The 22496-nt window shown below is 27.8% G+C and overlaps 1 protein-coding gene across 1 annotated transcript; it reads right to left on the reverse strand.

Moving 5' to 3' along the window:
- Positions 1-15909: 15909 nt before the first annotated feature.
- On the reverse strand, positions 15910-17538 carry LOC109805579 (polypyrimidine tract-binding-like protein). Its single transcript, XM_020367722.3, has 3 exons — positions 17108-17538; positions 16776-17027; positions 15910-16380 (listed from the first exon to the last, which is right to left on the reverse strand). The coding sequence occupies exons 1-3, from the start codon at positions 17462-17464 to the stop codon at positions 16090-16092; spliced, it is 900 nt and encodes a 299-aa protein (XP_020223311.1). The 5' UTR covers positions 17465-17538; the 3' UTR covers positions 15910-16089.
- Positions 17539-22496: the final 4958 nt, after the last annotated feature.

Below are 22496 nucleotides of genomic sequence, written 5' to 3' on the forward strand. Positions count from 1 at the left end.
AATTTTAAATTTGAGAATGAAAATAAATTTAATTTATTATTAAATTTAAGTGATATTGTATCTTAATTTATTATTTTTATATATGTTATTAATTATTTAAATATAAATACAAAATTAAAAAAAATTAAAGACTAAAATTAATAATTTTAAATTTGAGAATAAAAATAAATTTATTTTAAATTTGAGGACTAAAAATATATATAAATTAAATTATAATATGTGTATCTCTTTTATAAAAAAAGACAACGAGCATTATTATTTTTTAAGATTAATAACATTAATTATTTTAATGATGCTTTTTTTATCCTGCTAGGAATACATATGGCCTACCCGATCGGAAACTCATTTGTGGTACTATAATTAATGTTGGTCCTAAATAATTTTACACACATTAGGATCGAAAACGAGATTTTCGCTAATATACCATCCTCACAACATCAATGTTATCTTTAATGAGGTTTTTAGTTATCGTAACTTATTGAAATAATTTATTAAATATTCATTATATATCAATATTTATTTTTAAATTTTTAAAAGAAATTGCATTTTCTCATCTCACAGAATAATATTATCTGTAATTCTTATGTGATGCAACTTTTTAATAATATAACTAGAAAGATGTTTTTGTATTTTTATATTTTTTAATTATTAATATTTTTAAGATTAATTACTGTTACGTTTAGTCTTTAAATTTTAAAGTATAATTAATTTTTAATATTATTTTTATTATTTAAAAATTTAAGAGTGGCATCATCTTAAAAATATATATATCAAATCAAATTATTGTTTTTATATATATTATAAATTATAGAGATATAATTAATTATATATGACAAAATAGAGATAATATTAATATAAAAAAATTCAATTTTGTTTAAGCTTTATGAATATTTTGCCAATCTTTTAGAAGGTTAATGATAATGTACTATTAGCTAAAAAAAATTCATCGTGAACCAATTAAAATTTATTATTGATAATAATTTTTAAGATAAATTTATATAATAAAAAAATCAACAAACTTACTATAAATAATAATTTATATTTAAATGAAAATGTTAACATGTTAGTGTATATATTTTTTTATCATTTAATTATGCAAATAATTAATTATTTAACTCCATAATATTGTCATTTATAAAAAATAAAAAAATAAATAAATAAAAAGGTAATTATTAGCCTAAAAATTTAACCCATATGATTTTATCATCTATATTTAAAGAATATAACATTTAATTATATTGTTTAATGTAACTATATATTATATTTAATAAATATATTATATTCATTAAATTTTAATATATTTAAAAACAATAATAAATACAATGTATGTTTATTGAACATATCACTTTTCATATAAATATATATGTTAAAAAAATTATCAAATAAAAAGTATATACTATAAAATTTAATACATATAAATGTATATTTTTTTATAAAATGTGTTTTAAAATATAAAATTTCGAGTATATATTAATGAATATCGATAAACTGATAAATATAATAATTCAATTTTTATCTTTTGACTATATAATATAAGAGTGCAAATAGGTCGAAATTTTTCTGAGCTAGCCAACTATATATTTCAGTAAATTGAATTGGATCAAGTTGAATATTTTTTTATAAAAAAACAATTGGGTTGAGTAATGGAAATTCTTACCAACATAACAATATTAAAAATATAATTATATTATGAATAATAATTTATAACTTAATTAGTAAATGTTCTCATGTTTATATTCAATATACATTATTAATATTTATATTTTTGTTATGTATTTTTTTTGTGAGTAATTTTTTGGCTATCATATATTTATAATTACGTTAATCATTTTCACAAATAGTACCCAATCATAATTTTTTTTCTCTTTCATATTATCTTATTTGTTCTCTCTATTATTATTTTTTTATTACACATTATTAATATGATAATCTTTCTTTTTCGTTGGAGTTACAAACTACGAGACAAATATTTCAAAGTTAATTATTCATTTTTCATAACATGTATTTTATCAAATATTTATATTTTTAGATTATTATTAATCAAAATAGTCTTGAAGACATGATAATAGTCACGAAGACACTATGAGAAATATCGATGATTAATTGACATAATGTGTAACGTTTAGTAGACTGAAACGAGACGTTCCAAAATTAGAATGGGTCGTTCCAAACTACTAAAACAAGAGTGATTTAGTAGCCTAGAACAGGTCGTTCCCAAACTTGAACAGACCATTCCAAACTACTAAATAGGCTTATAAACCCTAGTTGGGAACGGGCCGTTCTGGTTTGAGAACGGGTCATTCCAAACATGGTCGTTATGGGTTATAATGCAACCCTATAACGGGTCATTCTGGGTTGAGAACGGGTCATTCTGGATGTGAATTTTACACATGACATTTGAGTCCAGAACGGACCGTTCCGGATTCGAAACGGGCCGTTCTGGCCACTTCAAACTTCTATAAATAGGCCACATGCATGCAGTTGAGGAGAAGGGAAAAAGGGAACTTAGAGAGAGGTTTTAGAGAGAAGTTTTAGAGAGATGGACTCTAGGTCTATGAGCTTCTTTCTCTCCCAAATTTTTTTGTATGATTCTTCTTCTACTCTAGGTCACTAATGTCTTTTGTCTTTTCTTGGAATTCAGGCCAGGAAGCTTGCTTTTGGAGGATTAAAGTTTCCGGGTTGAGCTTTGAAAGGGAATTCTACTTCTTCTCAATTCTTGGCCATTTTGAGCCAATTTTCAGGTGAGGGAAGCTAGAATGTTTGTTGTTTAGGTTGCATGTGAGTTTAGAAACTTAATCGATGCATGTATGTTGAGAATCCATGGTTGGATTGGAGAAATTGTTCATTTTGGGATTTTTGGAAAAATTGGAGTTTTGATGATTTTGATGCATCGGATGAGTGAATGTTGATTTTGAACTTATTTTTGAGTTGTATGGAGCCTGTGCATTGTGTTTTTGTGTTTGCATGTGGCTGGATTTGCTGGTTTGGATGAGTTTTTGAACTCTCTAACTAGGATTAGGCCGGGCGCAGGTTAAGCGCGTCGGGCATGGAAGAGCTTAGGGCTCTCAGGTTGGATGTTAGGCTGGGCGTGATTTGGTTGCACCGGGCGTGAGTGGGTTTGATAATTTTGGATTGAACTTGATGCTCATGCATGTTTAAAGTTGAAGTTTTAGATCATGTATGTATGATATATGATGTATGGTGAGGTGTGATTCATATGTACGCTTGGTAATGATATATATGAATGTTTAAATATGATATGACATGTATATATGTTCATATGAGTATGATTATTGATCATGATGGTGGGTAGACCATGTATGATGTATGATGCATTATTGCATATGATGCCTTATGGCATGTGTATGATTATTGATCATGATGGTGGGTAGACCATGTATGATGTGTGATGCATAATTGCATGTGATGCCTTATGGCATTAGTCTAGCCCAGGACTTGAGGAGAGGGAAAATGTTTTCGAACTGGAAGAGCTCACATAGAGTCTCTTGAGAGTGGTGCTCAGGTAGGCCACTGGATTTGAGTGAGAGTGGTGCTCAGGTAGGTCATTAGGTTAGGTGAGTCTTCTCTAAGTCCTTAGCTAGTGTTGGAGCGGAGTATGAGGTCGAGGGTTATTCTCTTAACCAAGTACTAGGGAAGGTGCGTGGATCCTTGTGGATAGTCGGTGGGTGAACTCCACAAGTGACTTGGTAATGCATGCCAAGATCGTGGTAAGCCTGTACCTAGCTATGTTATACCTGACGGTGGATCCAGACTTCTAATTGTGTAAGTGACATCATCCGAGTAAACCCAAGTGAGGATTTTTATCCTGTTTAGCTGTGACCGAGTGAGCTCATTGGGCATGAAAACGATTGGGGTGTAGGATTCAGATGTCACTTACACTGCTCTGCTGTTAGGGAAATCTCTTAGGTGTATGCGTGACGACGCATTAGATGATTGATATGCATTGATATCTGTCATGAGATGCATTTATTGCATGATTGTTAATATGATGAAGTGTGTGGTGTTTGGCTTCATGATTGGTGGATTGCATTATTGCATGAGTATTATTGGATAGAGTGTATGGTGTGACTCTATGAACATGTTTTGATGAATGTGTAGTATAGATTATTGTTTTATACTTGTATGGTTGATTGTTAAACTCTAGCTTACCCTTCTATTTCCATGTAGATGGACTGCGATTATCATACTTTGTATGGGAGCAGATTAGGGCTAGCTTAGAGTTGAGGTGTGCTGCCAGACAAGGAGTTTTGTCCCAGTGTTAGAGTTACCGACTGGGGTAACTGTTGTTGTGCTTGACCGGTACTAGAGAATATTATTTTGGATGACTGTACATATATATAGCGTTATAATTTGTTTTTAGAAAACTTAGTTATTATTGTATTTTATATACCATGTATATATGAGTTGTCACATTTAATATTCCTTTTAGTCTAGTTGTAGTAGTGCGATTCCACTAAATGTAGGGACCATGGCGGGTCGTTACATAATGTATTTTACATATTACATATATTTATTTTACAATTATTCATATTATTCTATCTTTAATCATATTTATTGTATTGTGCATTTGATAGAGTGTTTATATTATTTATATAATTTTTATTTTTTAAAAATAAAATTAAAATCAAAAAGTAAATTATAAGAATATTTTTGTAATAATCTAGAAGACATTGTCAAATAAAAAAAATTAAAATATTTTTCTTCACTAGAAGTAAGAAGAGAAAATGGTGCCAAATGAAAACAAAAGAATAATTTTTCTCCCTAAAAATGAGAAAATAATATGAAAAGTGGAAAAGAAAATAATTTTCATCAGATGTGAAAAATTATTTAAAAAGTAAAAAAGAAAAAAGGATAGATAAAATAACAAATATTGTAACGATCCGCTATGGTCGTCATACTGCAGAACAACATAATACAACACATTACTAGAATATATACTAAAATAGTATAACATGAATATAATATTCATACATACACACACACGCACACACACACACACACACACACACACACACACACACACACACACACACATATATATATATATATATATATATATATATATATATATATATATATATATACCACAGTGCACCAAAGGTGACCCAACATGCCACAATATATATAATGTTCTACAAAATAAACTCTACCACTAGGGGTAGTCAACAAAAGATAACTTTCTAGCTCTTACCACCAAGTGGCCTCCACTAGCTAACATTAGTCTATCTCTGTCCTGCTCTCATACATCATATGATCATCGCAGTCCAAACTACATGAAAACATGCAAGGATAAGCTAGTGAAAATAAACAACAAATATATAGGAAAGCAACTTAACATCATTATCATCATCATCAACTAGTTCAACATACAACACACAACACATAAACAACACATATCTTAACAACACCTTCACAGCACATCAACACATACAACTCATATCATCACAATATCAACTCATCAATAAATATGTGTCGTCACGCATTTCAACTTGGAGATCTCTTACAACACAAGGTGAGTTGTCTAAGTGGCTAAGTCCCACTGAACCGACAATACAAAACCTTTTTGGGCTTGTTAGGTAAACAATAAATTTGGATAAAAATCCACAACACGATAATGATTTCTCAGACTTTGTCACTTAAATAAGGAAGTATAGTACTATTTCAGGATAGGACAACTGGGTTTAGGTCTACCACGACATTAGCTAGCTTAACTAAGCCATCTATTGGATTAGCTTACTAACTATCCTCCAAATACTACAATCTTCCGATACTCGGTTAGGAACTAAGTTTCCAACTTCATACTTTATCGAATTGGCCGCTTATAATCAGTATAGCTCGACCTGGCCCCTATACCGTGGTCACTTTATACATGTGTGCCTCGACTTTGCTCACACACGGGACTAACTAAGTTTTAGAGGAGAACAACACATCATCCACTCCAAGGGACAACTTCCCAATGAGGGTTTTTTTCAACAAATTGAACTCTTAGAGCACCACAACTATCTCAATCCACACAATAGGATGAACAACTTTGAAAACACTTCCTCTAGTGATCAACTACTCATCATCACAACACAACACAGTTATCATCTTATCAGCTCAACTATCAACTCATTTTAACTTTAAACAACATAGTCAACTCAACAGCTCAACTCACAACTTACAACTCAACTATCACAAAGTAACATCTTTTCAAAACATAGTACAACATACAATTTTATAACAACATACAACTCACATCTAACAAACTTACCAACATAGTTTACTAATAACTTTTGCATCATCTCAACACATCTACACACTTCACATCATGTTTCTCACCACTCACAACATTATCACCATGCACTTCTCAACTCTCAACTAGACCATCTCATCATATTTCACAACATATAAATAGTCAACACACAACATATAACAACTTTAACAACTTAATTTCAACATGTTTCAACAATATCATATTTTCAACATATAATTGATCAATATACAACTTGTAAACAACTTTAACAACATACAAAATATTCAACACATAATACAACTCACCCATCATGTTTACTACTAATCTATCATGCCAACTTACACAACATAAAAACATTAATTAACTTAAGCACCCAAAACATTTTTCAACTTAACCAAATCACTTATTAGGAAATGGCAACCTTCACATAAAATAGCATGTATGGAGTTATAATACTCCTATCATTCTCATACTTATCTCATATTAAAGACAAGAAGATTTCCTACAACTCTCATTCAGACATCAAGTCCTAATTCTATCATCTACCTTGTTAAAAAATGTAAAAATCGCAACAACTAGCTTAAATCTTGACAGCTTGACCTTTGATCACTAAAAAGGTCATAACTGGAGTTCTAGACCTTCTTTTCGAGTGATTCTAGCATCATTGGAAAGCTAACATCTAAGGCTACAACTCTCATGAAGACCCGAAGATCAAATTCGATTATCTACCCTTGGCTCTGCAGCGCTCAATTTAGCGCTCCAGCTTTGGCTTTCTACCAGCTTCGTTTTCTCTCGAAGCTACAACCCAACTTGGAGCTACAACTCCAGGTCTCTGCCAAATCAATATCTCCCAAGGTTGCAATGCCCAACCTGAAGCTGCAGCACTGGGTCTCGATGTCCCTATTTTCTCTCATAGTTGCAGTGCTGGTTCAACACTCCAATGCTGAGTGTAGAGTTTTTTGCACTTTCATGGCTTCCCACTTTCGTTTTTCCTATAATCCATGAAAAATCTGCTATCCAAGGAGATCCAACACATGAAGCTACACAAATACATCACTACTAACCACATGCAACACAAAAACTCCAAGAAACACAACATGCAACTTCAAAATTCACTCAAATCATCGCATTCTTCAAGCAACTCAAAAAATCGACTTTCTACTTTCACTCACTCCAATTTAATCAACATGCAACCAGCAATTTACTGCAACAATACAACATTTCTTCCCAAAAACAATAAATTCTAGCTTCCCTTACCTCGTATTGGATTGAAAATTCGAGCTCCAAGGTTACAAGAATGAAGAAGAAGAGATTGAAAATGCTTCAAGGAAGAAGACTCCAACAATAGCCTTGTTGTTTTCCTTGCTTCTCACCAACTCAACCTTCTAAATCAAACACCAACAACAATAGTTCAGCTAAGAGAGGGAATGAGAATAAAAGTAATGAGAGGAAGGAAAAATGAGAGGAGAAGGGAACAACAAGAGGGAAAGTTGTGCGAGTCTTACAAATATGATATAAATATATTATATTATATTTGATCTTTTGATATAAATAAGGACACCATCAAAAGTGAAATAATTTTATCAATGTCATAATTATAATGTTGAATAATATTTGGAATACTTATACGAATTATGAGTAATGAAGGCCATCCCTAAGCCTAATTAGGTTTTTGTGTGATTTCCTGAAATAGTTATGAGTATCTCTACATTTGTAATTTCATAATGTTTATGATTGAATTGATTAAAATAGTCGACTTGTCATATGATTGAACTCGTGTATTAGGAATCTTAAAGTGTTTAATTTCAAATCCTTTTAATAGAGTTGGTGTTATTTATTATTTATTATCACAATATGATACATCTATTATTTAAATTGATGAAGATCAACACATATCACTCAAAATCATTCAATTATAATTTGTTTATATTTTATACAAGAATAATAGAATTTAATGAAAATATGATTAATTTTTATTTCCTTAAGTTTTTCAATACAACATTTTTAGGGAGAATAATTTCCCTAATTTTAAGCATTATTTTTTATCCTTAAAGTTAACCTAGCAATGGCATAAATATATTTTTATTAAATGATTTTTTAAAAAATATTTTATTATTTTGTTATTAATTATTATAATGAGAAAGATTCACTCTTTTTTAAAAAAATAAAAATAAAAGAAAGACATAAACACTAAATAATGAGAAAAAAAATATATGATTGTGTTGCATGATAGCTAGTAGTTGATTTTAATATATATATATATATATATATATATATATATATATATATATATATATATACTTTTCTTCTGTCATTCATTTCTTAAAATGATAAAATAAAGTGTTACTAAGATATGTCTTTTAAATATTCTTTTTATATGAAACATTTATTTTTATACTATATACATTGTGGTATAAAAATTAGTATAAATTTTGAGATTAAATTGATATTTGAAGATACATCAAGAAAAATGTCATTTTTACAATGATTTTTTAATTTTAAAAATAATTTATATTTTGCATACATTTATCGTGCTTCTAAAGCAGCAATATAAAAAGATAGAAGGAGATTAAGAAATATCTTAAGTTGATTATCTCTTGAAAACTAAAAAAAAAAAAAGATTATTTATGCGTGAGACCATTTCAACTAGCATTGTTTCATTCCCCAAAGTGAATATAAACATGTATTATTTTTGTTTTCTCATATTCAATAATGTGAGAAGTCAATGTTATATGACACTACAAAAAAATAATTGAAGGCCTCTGAAAAGTTAATATGTTATACTTAGAAGAACAAAATTATATATCGATAATGTACTATATTATTATGAGTCTTGTTGAAACTTATTCAATTCAATAAAATATAAAGTATCTTGAAATCATAAGATTTTACTTGAATAAGATATATACACATACACACACACATACACATACACACACACATACACACACACACACACACACACACACATATATATATATATATATATATATATATGTTGGAAAGTTACTATTTTTCCTATGATTTGTATTGTACATATATTACTTGTAAACTTGAAGTTTATGAATCAAAATAAATTTGTTATTTAGTATAACCAATAACACTATCTCAAGTCTATTATGATGCAAAAAAATAAAGAAAAAATATATAGATGCTTATTGAAGAGGCATAAGATTCTTCAATCTAATAACTTATTATGTTCTTGATTGTTTGTGATGGAAGCTAATATCACAAAGATAATTGGGAAGGAAACTCTTATATTTTTAAAACAGATTCAAGGTGATATTTGTAAACCAATACATATACCATGTAGACTATTAAGATATTTTATAATTTTAATTGGTGTATCAATTAGATGGTCACATGTTTATTTATTTTCAATTTGCATCCTGACGCTTGCGATATTGTTATCTTAATTAATCCGACTAAGAGTTCATTTTCTTAATTATTCGATTAAGAAAATTCATTTTGATAATGTTGATGAATTTATATCTCTAAGTTTTAATGAGTATTGTATGTCTATTAAAATTTATATTGAACATCTTATAACACATGTTCATACATAAAATAGACTTACAAAATTATTTATTAAGCATTCTAAATATTGAACATCTTAAGAGAATATTATGAATAATAATTTGTATTTAATTAGTGGATGTTCATATTAAAGCTATATTTCATTAATATTTATATTTTCATTATGTATTATTAATACATCAATCAAATTTTTCTGTCACACATTATCATATTTATTTTCTTTGTTATTAATTTTCTTTTCATAACAAATTTTTCTTTGCATGCAATATACATAAAGTAACCTCTTCAACTTTAATTTTTTCATTATGTATTTCAAATAAATGTTAATGTTATCTCGAATATTATTATACAGTTCTTATTAGTATTGTTTAGCCCTTTTGCGGCATATATTATGTAATTGCAACTTTTAGTACTGTTCCAGAATGTATTTTTTACGGCTTCACTACAAGAAAAATACTAATTTCTGACGAAAGTAAAATCCGTCAGAAATTCTCAATTTCCGCGGATTTCCGACGAATCTAAATCCATCGAAAAAAGTGGCGTCGGAAATACCTTATTTTGTCATAAATTTTTGACAGATTTTTTCTTCAAAATTTTTTTTGTTTAATTTTAATAAATTTATTAATGTAACAGCCCTCTTATCTGGCCTCTCAAGAATTTTATTTCATGACATTTCATTTTCTACCATGTTTTATCCTTACTTGCACAATTTTGGAAAAACTTCCCAGAAGGTCACCCATCCCTTCATTACTTCAGGTCAAGCACAGTTAACTGTGAATTTTTTATGAGATAAGCTACCGAAATGTATATGCATGTTGTCGGTATAATTTGTACAAATTAATTCATTTAAGTCATCCTCAACTATACAATCTCATACTTGTACTATAATAATAATATATAATAATTTTATATTACAAATAATAATAATAATATATTTAATTATTCTTTATTTATATGTACTTACTTTTATAATTAACGATATACTTATTTCTATTTAAATTATAATTTAAATTATTTAATTTTATAATTTATAATGATAATATAATTTATAAAATTATAAATATTTATTTATTACATACTTATAAATTAAATTTTAACATTTTAAATAAATTATAAATTAATTTAATATATTTATTTATCTTAAATCAAACATATAAAATTCAAAAAAATGTATTTATCCTTGTTTTATTTTCTAATTATCAATCATTAATAAAATACTAACTTAAAATCTTATCTAATTATATCATAATATTTTCATATCAAATTTAAAACCAGATATTAGTTATACAAAAATATTAAGATCATATAGTAAATTGTCAATAATTAAGATTTTTTTTATAATTTAAAATAATTAATGTTTCAATTATATTGTTAATTAGCAAATAATTTATTCCAAAGCTAATTAATTTTTCTATATTAATTATTAGTAAAATTTAATAACTTTTAATTTAACAATTGGATCGATGAAATTCAACAAACACCATAAGTTATTGAGCGGAATAACCTTACCAAGAGTTATTTTGTAAGTTATTTGATTCGTCCCCTCTCTCTCTCTCTATATATATATATATAGAGAGAACAGGGTTATACTAACACTGGTGTAACTTTTACTAAGTATTACACACCGCTCAATAACTTTATATTAAATGTAAATTTTGTAAATCCAACCGTTAGATTACTATAAAAATATAATAATTATATTACGAATAAAAATATTATTAATAATAATAATATATTTAATTAATCTTTACTTATATATACTTACTTTTATAATTAACAATTTACTTATTTCTATTTAAAATTATAATTTAATTTTTTTTTTGGTGTTGTGTTTTTTTTTTGGTGTTGTTAAATTATTTATTTTTAGAATTTATAATGATAATATAATTTATAAAATTATAAATATTTATTTATTACATACTTATAAATTAAATTTTAACATTTTAAATAAATTATTAATTAATTTAATATATTTATTTATCTTAAATCAAACATATAAAATTAAAAATGTATTTATCCTTGTTTTATTTTCTAATTATCAACCATTAGTAAAATATTAACTTAAATATTCTATTATTTTTATTTTTATTTTTTAAATTATAGATAAAATCATTTAATATATATGTATATATATATATATATATATATATATATTAAAGAGGATGGATCCTTTTACTCCAAGAGTAAGTCTACCTAAACTTATTCCGTTCAATAACTCATGTTCTATATCAAATTTCAACGATCTAATCGTTCAATTTAAAGTTCTTAATGCATAGATCAAATATGTAAATTGTTAGAAATTTTGAAAATCATTTGATACTTCGTTTCATTAATTTAAATCAATGTATAAAATGATTTTATGATTATCCGTCAATTTGAATTAATGAAATGAAGTATCAAATGATTTTCAAAGTTTCTAAAAAATTACAAATTTGATTTATGCATTAAGAATTTTAAATTAAACAGTTGGATCATTGAAATTTAATGTTGAACATGAGTTATTGAATGGAGTAAGTCTAGGTAAACTTATTCTTGGAGTAAAAGGATCTCTCTTCATAGATTAAATTAGGTTATCACGTACCATTATATATACTAGGAGAAAGAGAAAACATACATTTTGTGTCTTTAAATATTTTTAAAAGTAAAATAATTAAAATTTATTTTTTTATTTCTTAAGAATTAAGGGTATAATTATCCATAATTTTGGAGACAAAAATCAGTTACAAGATGATATATATTTCCCTTTATCTATTATTATAGATAATCAAACAACTATTTAACTATTTATCTTCCATTCATTTTTTCTGTCTCTCTGTCTTTCTCTCTCTCTCTCTATATATATATATAGAGGTTATACTAATACCGGTATAACTTTTACTAAGTATTACACACGGCTCAATAACTTTATATTAAATATGAATTTTGTAAATCCAACCGTTAGATTACTATAAAAATATAATAATATATAATAATTGTATTACGAATAATAAAAATAAAAACAATATATTTAATTAATCTTTATTTATATATACTTACTTTTATAATTAACAATCTACTTATTTCTATTTAAAATTATAATTTAAATTATTTATTTTTATAATTTATAATGATAATATAATTTATAAAATTATAAATATTTATTTATTACATACTTATAAATTAAATTTTAACATTTTAAATATAATTTATTAATTAATTAAATATATTTATTTATCTTAAATCAAACATATAAAATTCAAAATTTGTATTCCTTCTTTTATTTTTTAATCATCAACCATTAGTAAAATACTAACTTAAAATCTTATCAAATTATATCATAATATTTTCATATCAAATTTAAAACCAAATATTAGTTATACAAAAATATCAAGATCATATAGTAAATTGTCAATAAAATTTTAGTTAAATAATTTAAAATAATTAATGTTTCAATTATATTGTTAATTAGCAAATAATTTATTTCAAAGCTAATTAATTTTTTTATATTAGTAAAATTTAATAACTTTTAATTTAACACTCTCATTTAATATAAAGTTATTGAGTGATGTTATACTTAGCAAAAATTATATCGGTGTTTTTATAACCCTCCTCATATATATATATATATAAATATATATATATATATTTTAAAAAAATTTATTAATTTTTTTAATATATGATTGTCAATTTTTGTAAATAAATTCTTATATTTTTGATAAATATAAATTTGTCAGAAATATTCTATCAGTAATATAACTTTTCCTACGATTTTTTTTTTCATCGAAAATATAAATTTTCTGACGAAAAAATTCGTCGAAAATTCTTGACGAATTTTTATCGATCGATAATTTCTGATAGATTTTTTTCGATATAAATTTCTGACAAATTTTTCTTTTTTGTCAGAAATTTCTGATGAATTTCCCTAACGGGAAATCCGTCGGTAATTTTCGACAAATTTTTTTCGACAGATTTTTTCATCAGAAATTTCTGACAAATTTTTCTGTCATAAATTTTTTGATTTGTATTCGTCGAAAATTACCAATCAAAAATTTGCGTGTTTTTTTTTCTTATAGTACTTGTAAGATGTATTATAACTTGAAAATTATGGAATTATTTTTATGATTTTTCTTATTTTATTCAATACAAAATTTTGAATATATTAATATCTTAATTAATCAAATTGATTACTCAACCCAATGCAACTAAATTAAGGTCATATTAGATAGCTAAAATAATACAAAACCGACCAAAATCTAAAGTAATTAAGGTGAGATTAGGTCACTAAAAATAATACAAAACCGACAAAACTCAATTATATCTAATTAAGTTAAGTTTAAATTTTTAAATCAAACCATCCGTTTAGAATCCTAATAAGTTGGAGACAACCTACTATTGAAAGAGAACTTGCTAACTAAATACTATTTGGAACAAAAACGCTTAAATAAACTGAAAATTAAATAAAATTAAATAAAATAAAAAGCATAAAAAAAACTGAAAAATAAATACACACTATAAAGTCAACTTGAATTCTTGAAATTTAAAAAGTGTTTGGAATGAAGGTAAAAATAAGTGGAGTCGAAAGAAAAAATTGAAAATTAAATAGAAGAAATAGTGAAAAGAAGGAAAAATTTTGAATTTTATCTCTATACAATTAACTTCTCTTTTTTTTCTTTTTCTATCCCATCTTCAACCAAACAAAATATATATATATATATATATATATATATATATATATATATATATATATATATATATATATATTACTCATTATATTCTCGTCATTATAATTTTTCTCTTTATTTTTTTTCATCCAACCAATCATAGCATAGCACATAAGAGGGTTCCAAATATTTAAAAATAATTAGAGAATATACTATGCAAATTTCATATAAACACAATTTATATTATTATTTACTAATTATTAAAAAGTATGTTGATCTAACATCAATTATAAATAGTCTATTAATTTCAATAAATTTAATAATTTTTTTTATTTTTTTAAATAAAAAAATATAATGATCAACAAAATATAGAAACTAAAGTAGTTACTAAAAAAATAATATTAAAAAATTATGAATAATTATTAAAAAATATAGATTTTTTTTAATATTTGAAGGGTATAATAATCTAATAAAAATGAATACCAAAAGTAATTATATATTCATGTATCTTCTTTATAATAAATATAAATAATAATTAAAAATAATAATAACTAGAGAAATAGAGACACTACGTACCTTTAATTATTATAAAGAAATAAAATATTAAAAAATTGCATATAATTATTCAAATAGGACATAAGAGATTTGTTTTTGCATCTAAGAAATATAATGATCCACTAAAAAGTAGAGACAAAAATAATTATATATTTAATATTCCTTTTATAATAAAATTAGAAAAATTGAGACACTTCATACCTCTATGTAGACAAATATTAAAAGTTGTAAATATTTACTCAAAAATGATATAATATTTCTTTTAATCTAAGGAATATAATAATCCACCAGAAAGTAGAAACCAAAAGGGTGGTTACCAAAATATATTTCTTTTATCTATACTAAAATAAAAATATATAAAGGGGATACCATTTTCAATAATTACTTTTTGTTTCCACTTTTACATAGACCATTTTATTCTTTATTTATTTTTCAATAATTATTTTTTTTATGAGTAACTTCTCATTTTTTTATTATTATTTATTTTTTCTTTTAATATAATTATTTACTTTTTCCTGCTAGTATATACTAGAGAGGTTGATGCACTTCATGCTTTTAATAATTACAGTTACACTATATATATATATATATATATATATATATATATATATATATTCTCCATTTATTTAAAATATATTCTCTTTATTAATAGTTATATATATATATAGAAGTATAGATTTTCACTTTTTACATAAAAATTCAAAATAGAAAACGAAAAAATAAACTACTCTAAAACTGTTATTTTACTATTCTGGACAGGAGAGAAATTATCAAGTGATAAAAAAACTTAATAATACCTATTAAGTGTGACACATAATTTGGTGATATTGTACTGTCTAACAATTTCTTCGCGGCTAGGTCGGTGACCAGATCAGTTACTGTTGAAAGAAAAATTGTACTTAAAAAAACACAATTGAGGAGTGAAGAAATGACAGTGACATTAGAAATTGTAATCTAAGATAAGTGTCTGTACTTGTTTAGAAACATGAATCTCAGTTGCTATGTATCTACGGCCTCAAGAAGTTTCTGTATATAATAACAATATAATAAGAAAAAGGCTTCCCTGTAAAACAAAAGTGGGAGCAGAAAGGAGAGCAGGAATCATGATCCAGTCTGACCAACAAGGACATCCTTATAAGGAGTAGGAAGAGGAGGTAAAGTAACTTTGGTCTCTGGAGGTTGATGATGGCTTATGGTTTGATGATGATGTTCCATTATGAGTGGAACCTGTCCTTCTCTCGCACTTGCCAATCGCTCGTGTGCTCCACCTCGCAGTTTCTCCAGCCTTATTCCATTCATTTGTTGCATCTTGAACACTTTTATTAAGTTTGTCAATCCCCCAATAAAGAACATCAGGCTTCCTAATATTCCTAGCCAGATCCAAGTCCTACCCTATATATATCAATCAACAATATCGACTCACATTAGTTCTCTTAGTAAGAATAATGGCCCATATAAATATCTGCTATCGAGTGATTAATCATGAGCTTATCCTAGTTAATATTTTCCTTTCAACATAATCTACATGTAAAAATAATCTAATAATCTACCTAAACAACTCCTTAACAGATATAAGTAGGTACTCCTTGTTTCAACAAGACATAAGTAGCTATAGCTCCTACTTGTTTCAACAAAGTAGTTGGTTAAGAGACATAAGGCAGACAGCAACTACTAGTTCCAACTATATATAGGGTTTTTTTCAGTGCTGAATTTTTATTTTAATTAATTGAATTCATATATATGTCAAGTAAGAGAAAATTGAAACATGGTATATGTAGAGTACTAACAAGTAAATGAATGACATGGTGGATCTCACTAGATTGGTGGTGGTAATTGAGAATTGCAGCAAGCATGAAGGACAAACTCCCCATCAAAAAGGGAATGTACACACACTGCTGCAAGATTTGAACATGGCCATCGGCTCTCTCGTAAATCTGGCATGAATTATGAATTGACCCAATCACCCACAAGACAGTACCCGAAAGCAGCATGTTGAGAGCATGTTTCTCAAGTTTGAAGTAGCCATGTCCTTTCTCTTCCTGCAAAAAAGAAAGACGTTAAAGACATGGATATATATATATATATATACAAATATATCCAAGTAATGTTAAGCAATAACCTGAATGAAAAGGAAGAAGACGGCAAGGAAGGCAAGGAGCGATCCGAGGATGTGAATGATGGGGACGGCGAACTCGACGAAGGCGAGTTGAAGGTCGAAGGCCATCAAGGGTAAGCGGAAATCGATGCCCGCGAGATGGGCGAAGAGGTCGTGGAGGTTGACGAGGAGGAGGATGGCCAAAGCGCTCATGGCAAGGAGGAGGCCCAATCGGGCTTCGGGCCAAAGCTGAGCCACCATGCCGCAAACCAGCAGGACGGACCCTATCAGATACAGCCCCGCGTTTATGTACTCGTACCGATTTTTCGCCAGGCCCGGCCCGTACGTGCGGAACTCCCTCGCGGATGCTAACTTCACCATCCTCGTCTTGTTTTGTTTTGTTTTGTTTTGTTTTGAGTTGGTTGGTTCTTCTTTCCTCGTTTGGGGAATGGATAGTGAGGTTTTGTTTGGCCACGTGGCGACGTGCATGGGGTTGTGTCAGTTACTATTCACATTGCACTGTGACGCGTGGTGGAATGGAAATCAATAAACTGCCGATGCCGATGCTGCTGCTGCTGCTGGACATTCTACACTTCTTCTTCTTGGGCCTCTTTCAAGGATTCCAACACGGTTCATGATATATACACCTCCATTTTTTTATACATACACCTTCTTTTTTTTTAAAAAGTATTAAATTTTTAAATTATCCTTCATATTATTTTGAATAAAAAAAAAATTATTTTGGAAAGTATTTTTTAAAGGTCGATGATATATACACCTCTTTTTTTTTTTTTTATAAGTACACTTTTTTTTCAAAAAAATAATTAAAATTTTAAAATATTCTTAATTTTTTGCTTTTTTTTTTAATTTTATATTCACAACATTTAATTTAGTACTTTTTTTTACAGATCTTTTTTTTTTTTTTCAATTTTTACATGCACCCCGTTATCTTTCCTTCACCCCACCTATTTTGGTAGCATGTAAAAATTGAAAGAGAAAAAAAAGTGTGTGAAAAAAAAGAAAAAAGTAAAAAATTGAAAGTTAAAAGTATAAAATTAAAAAATATATATATAATATTTTATAATTTTTTTAAAAAATAAAGAAGGTGTACTTATAAAAAAAACAGGAAGTGTATATATCATGAGCCTTCCGAAAAGAACTTTCCGTCAGAATAATTACGGAGAGTACTTTCTGGAATACTAAAATTATTATTCCGGAAATAACTTTCCATCAAAATAATTATGAAAAATACTTTCCGTAACACTAGAATTACTATTGCGAAAAATTCTTTCCGGAATATTAACAGTGTGTGTATTTGTTACCATAATTCCGGAAAGAACTTTCCGCAATAGTAATTTTAGTGTTACGGAAAGTACTTTCCAAAATTATTTCGACGGAAAGTTATTTCCAAAATAGTAATTTTAGTATTCCGGAAAGAACTTTCCATAATTATGTACAAATACACATCTTCAGGATAATTTTTTTTTATTTTAAATAATATTAAGGATAATTTAGAAATTTAATATTTTTTTTAAAAAAAAGGAGTGTATGTATATATATCATCAGCCTTCCAACACGTTTCCCTGATTTTGGGTCGCCCAGCTTTTTAACGAGGGCCTGTTTCTGGATCACATGATAAGCCTTTTTTCAAAACAAAAAGCCTGATAGGTTTCTCTCTTTCTTTTCTTCCTTGTAACTTTAAATTTCTGTCAGATATCTATTTATTAAATTACTAGAGGGACCGTAATTCTAACAATTACACATATATAATATTATGGTTGTTAGTGGTTATTAAAAAGGATATGAAAACCAAAAAGGATATGAACTTTTTTTTTATAAACATTTTGTTTCATCTTTTTAAAATTCAGAATTATTATTTTTAGTTTGTATAATTATGTAATTAGTTTTAACTATTTGTTATTCATTAAAAGCTTAAATGATGTTTTTAAGTGTTATTCATAATTGTTATTAATATCATATGAGTGTGTGGTGTCTTTAAAAATGTTTCATATATCCTTAAAATAAATTTTTACTTATATTGTAACGACCCGCTATGACCGTCACACTATGCAACACACGTCTAACTATGCAATATACATATACTAAAACAGTAGTATAATATCAACATTCTACATCTCTAGTTTATGTGTAACCATATACATAAATATCTACTCAAAACATCTGATATCAGCCAGTAGGCTTCAAAATAAAATCCATCTCTGAGTACTACATGTGGCTCTACTACTACTCTCCAGCCTATCTCTGCTCTGCTCTCATACATAGTATGATCATAGCAGTCCAAACCATATGGAAACACGCAAGGGTAAGCTAGTGAAAAGAATCAACATATATATTTAAACAACTTACAACTCAACAACAGAAATCACCTTTTTAACAATTCAACATTCAACACATAACAACACCCAACTCAATCACAGCTTCTCAACATCACAACATATATACAACTCAATCAACGCAAGGTTAACACATCAACAACTTATGCGTCGTCACGCATTTCAACTCGGGGATCTACTACAACACAGGGTGAGAAGTCTAAGTGGCTAGGTCCTACCGAACCGACAACACAAAATCTTTTTGAGCTTGCTAGGTAAACAACAAATTTGGATATCAATCTACAACACGATAACGATTTCTCAGAGTTTACCACTTAAACAAAGAAGTATAGTACTCTGTCACGATAGAACATTTGGGTTTAGGCCTATCACGACATTAGTTAGCTCAACTAAGCCACATATGGAATTAGCCTACCGACTATCCTCCAAATACTACAACCCTCCAATACTCGGTTAGGAACTAAGTTCCCGACTTCGTACTTTACTCGGATTGGCTGCTTGTAATCGATATAGATTGACCTGGCCCCTATACCGTGATCACTTCATACACGTGTGCCTCGACCTTGCCCACACACAGGATCAACTAAGTCTTAGAGGAGAACAACACATCATCCACTCTAAGAGACAACTTCCCAAAGAGAGTTTTTCAACAAATTAGGCTCTCAGAGCACCGCAACTACCTCAATCCACACAATGGGATGAGTAACTTCGAAAATATCTCCTCTAATCTTAGTGATCAACCACTCATCATCACAATACAATCAACACACAACTCAACAGCACGGTTCAACTCAACAACTCATATAACAACACAACATCTCATTATAGTTTTAGCACAACAACTCAGTCACTACACAACTTTTCAACTCATATCATCTTCACTCAGCTACTCAACTACACAGCTAATTTACAACACTATGTTAAACATGCATTTCAATGACATCAACATTGTTTATATAATATCCCAATATAACTACTCAACTTTGCAACACAATTATCAACATAGTCTTCTCATCATACTACAACAATCATTATTATTCAACACTTTATCGCTTATATCGGCACACACACATTTTCATCACATAATGCAACTCATACTACAAATTTACAGCTCATTTATCAAGTCAAATTACTCATATAAACAACATACATCAACCTAAACACCCAAAATAAATTTCAACCTAACCAAATCACTTATTGTGAAATGGCAGCCTTCACATAAAACTGCATAAATGAAATTATACTGCTCCTGTCATCCTTTTCCTTAGCTCAAATAAAATATAAGAAGTTTTTCTACAATTCTCATGAAGATATCAAGTCTTAATTCCATCATCTACTCTGTTAAAAAAATTAAAAACCGCAACAGCCATGACAAATACTGACAACTTGACCCCTGTTCACTAAAATAGACATATCAGGAGTTATACAATTCCTATCATGCTCATCCTTATCTCATATGAAAGATAAGAAGATTTCCTACAACTCTTATGAAGATATCAATTCCTAATTCTACCATCTGCTCTGTTAAAAAAATTACAAATCGCAACAGCTATGACCAATACTGACAGCTTGACTCCTGTTCACTAAAACAGACAATATTTGGAGTTTCAGACCTCCGTTTTAGGTGATTCCAGTGCCATTGGAAAACTAACATCCAAGACTACAACTTTCATGAAGACTTTGAGACCAAATTCGATCATCCAGTCCCAGTACTGCCGCGCTCAATTCAGCACTCCAGATAAAATGTCCTACCCTCCCATGGCTTCCCACATGCTTTTCATCCAAAATCCATCAAAACTTACAATTCAAAAGACTCAACACTTGCACTTACAAGAAAACAGTCGTACCATCAACATGAAATTCAGCAACATCACAAACCCCGCATGCAACCAGAATCTGTCCCAAACCATCACATTTTTCAAACAACTCAAAACCCCTCTTTTTGATTCCACACACCAATTTAATCAACATGCAACCAGAAATTTTGCTGCAACAGTACAATATTTTGCCCCAAAATCAACAATTTTTCAGCTTCCCTTACCTCGGAGAAGAAGAATCCGAGCTCCCGGAGAAGAGAAGGAGAAGAAGAGAAATGAAATTGCTTATGGGAGGAAGACTAGCCTTACAGCTTTCCTTTGTTCTCAACAACTTCACCTTCTAAAATCAAGCACCAACACCTAGGTTTCAGCCAAGAAAAGGAATGGAATTGAGTAAAGTGAAAGAAGAGAGGAAAATGAGAAAGTAAGGGTTTTGAGGAGTGGGAGGTGCGGGTCTCACATATATACTTTAAAATTATTATAAAGGATAAAAATAGTGATTTTAAATTTTAAAAAAAATTAAAATCAAGGATTTCTTTTTTTGAAATTTAAATCAAAAGTAAAACCTAATAATTTTATTAAAAGTGAAAACATATTTAAACCTTTATAATTGTTTATCAAGTTCTAAATCAGCAAACACTACAAGAAATGTTACATATAGTGACATACAAAAAGTGTCACTATAGGTATAATATATGTAGGTATATGTCTATTTAACATATAGTTACACACAATTTTAGTGTTGATTTTGAATGAGATTTAACATCATATTTTGTGTGTCACTATAATCTATACCCACACTTTTTAATAACATACTAACATATATTGTAGTTATTGTGTGGGTAAAAGTAATTTTTAGTGACATGTATAGTGTCACTATAGGGTGTGTGTCATTATATGTTAATTTTCTTGTAGTGAACTTTAGTTATATAAATATTAGAAAAAATATAAATAATTATTATTTAATAGGATAATTTTTTCTATCACATACTTAGAGCATCTTTAAGGAAAGATGTTTGCTAAAGTGCTTCAATAAAACTCTAGTTATTCGAAGCAACCTTCTAATTGAAACAATCTAACGTAACAATAAAAAATGTTTAAAAAACAAATTCAATTTCTTAAGCAAGCAACTATTGCTTGCTATTGAAAAACAATATTAATCTAGTAAAATTTATTAAACAAGTGTTACGTAATCAAGTCAAAATTAAAAAATATAAAAATTATAAATTTCTTGAAATTCTT

The sequence above is a fragment of the Cajanus cajan genome, chromosome 6, assembly GCF_000230855.2.
Source record: "Cajanus cajan strain Asha chromosome 6, NIPB_CcT2T_4, whole genome shotgun sequence".
NCBI lineage: Eukaryota > Viridiplantae > Streptophyta > Magnoliopsida > Fabales > Fabaceae > Cajanus > Cajanus cajan.

Coding starts and splice junctions, on each gene's coding strand:
- LOC109805579 (XM_020367722.3), bottom strand. CDS start 17,464: ATGGTGAAGTTAGCATCCGCGAGGGAGTTCCGCACGTACGGGCCGGGC. Junction 17,028..17,107: donor TCTTCTTCCTTTTCATTCAG/GTTATTGCTTAA, acceptor TCTTTTTTGCAG/GAAGAGAAAGGACATGGCTA. Junction 16,381..16,775: donor ACCATGTCATTCATTTACTT/GTTAGTACTCTA, acceptor TGATATATATAG/GGTAGGACTTGGATCTGGCT.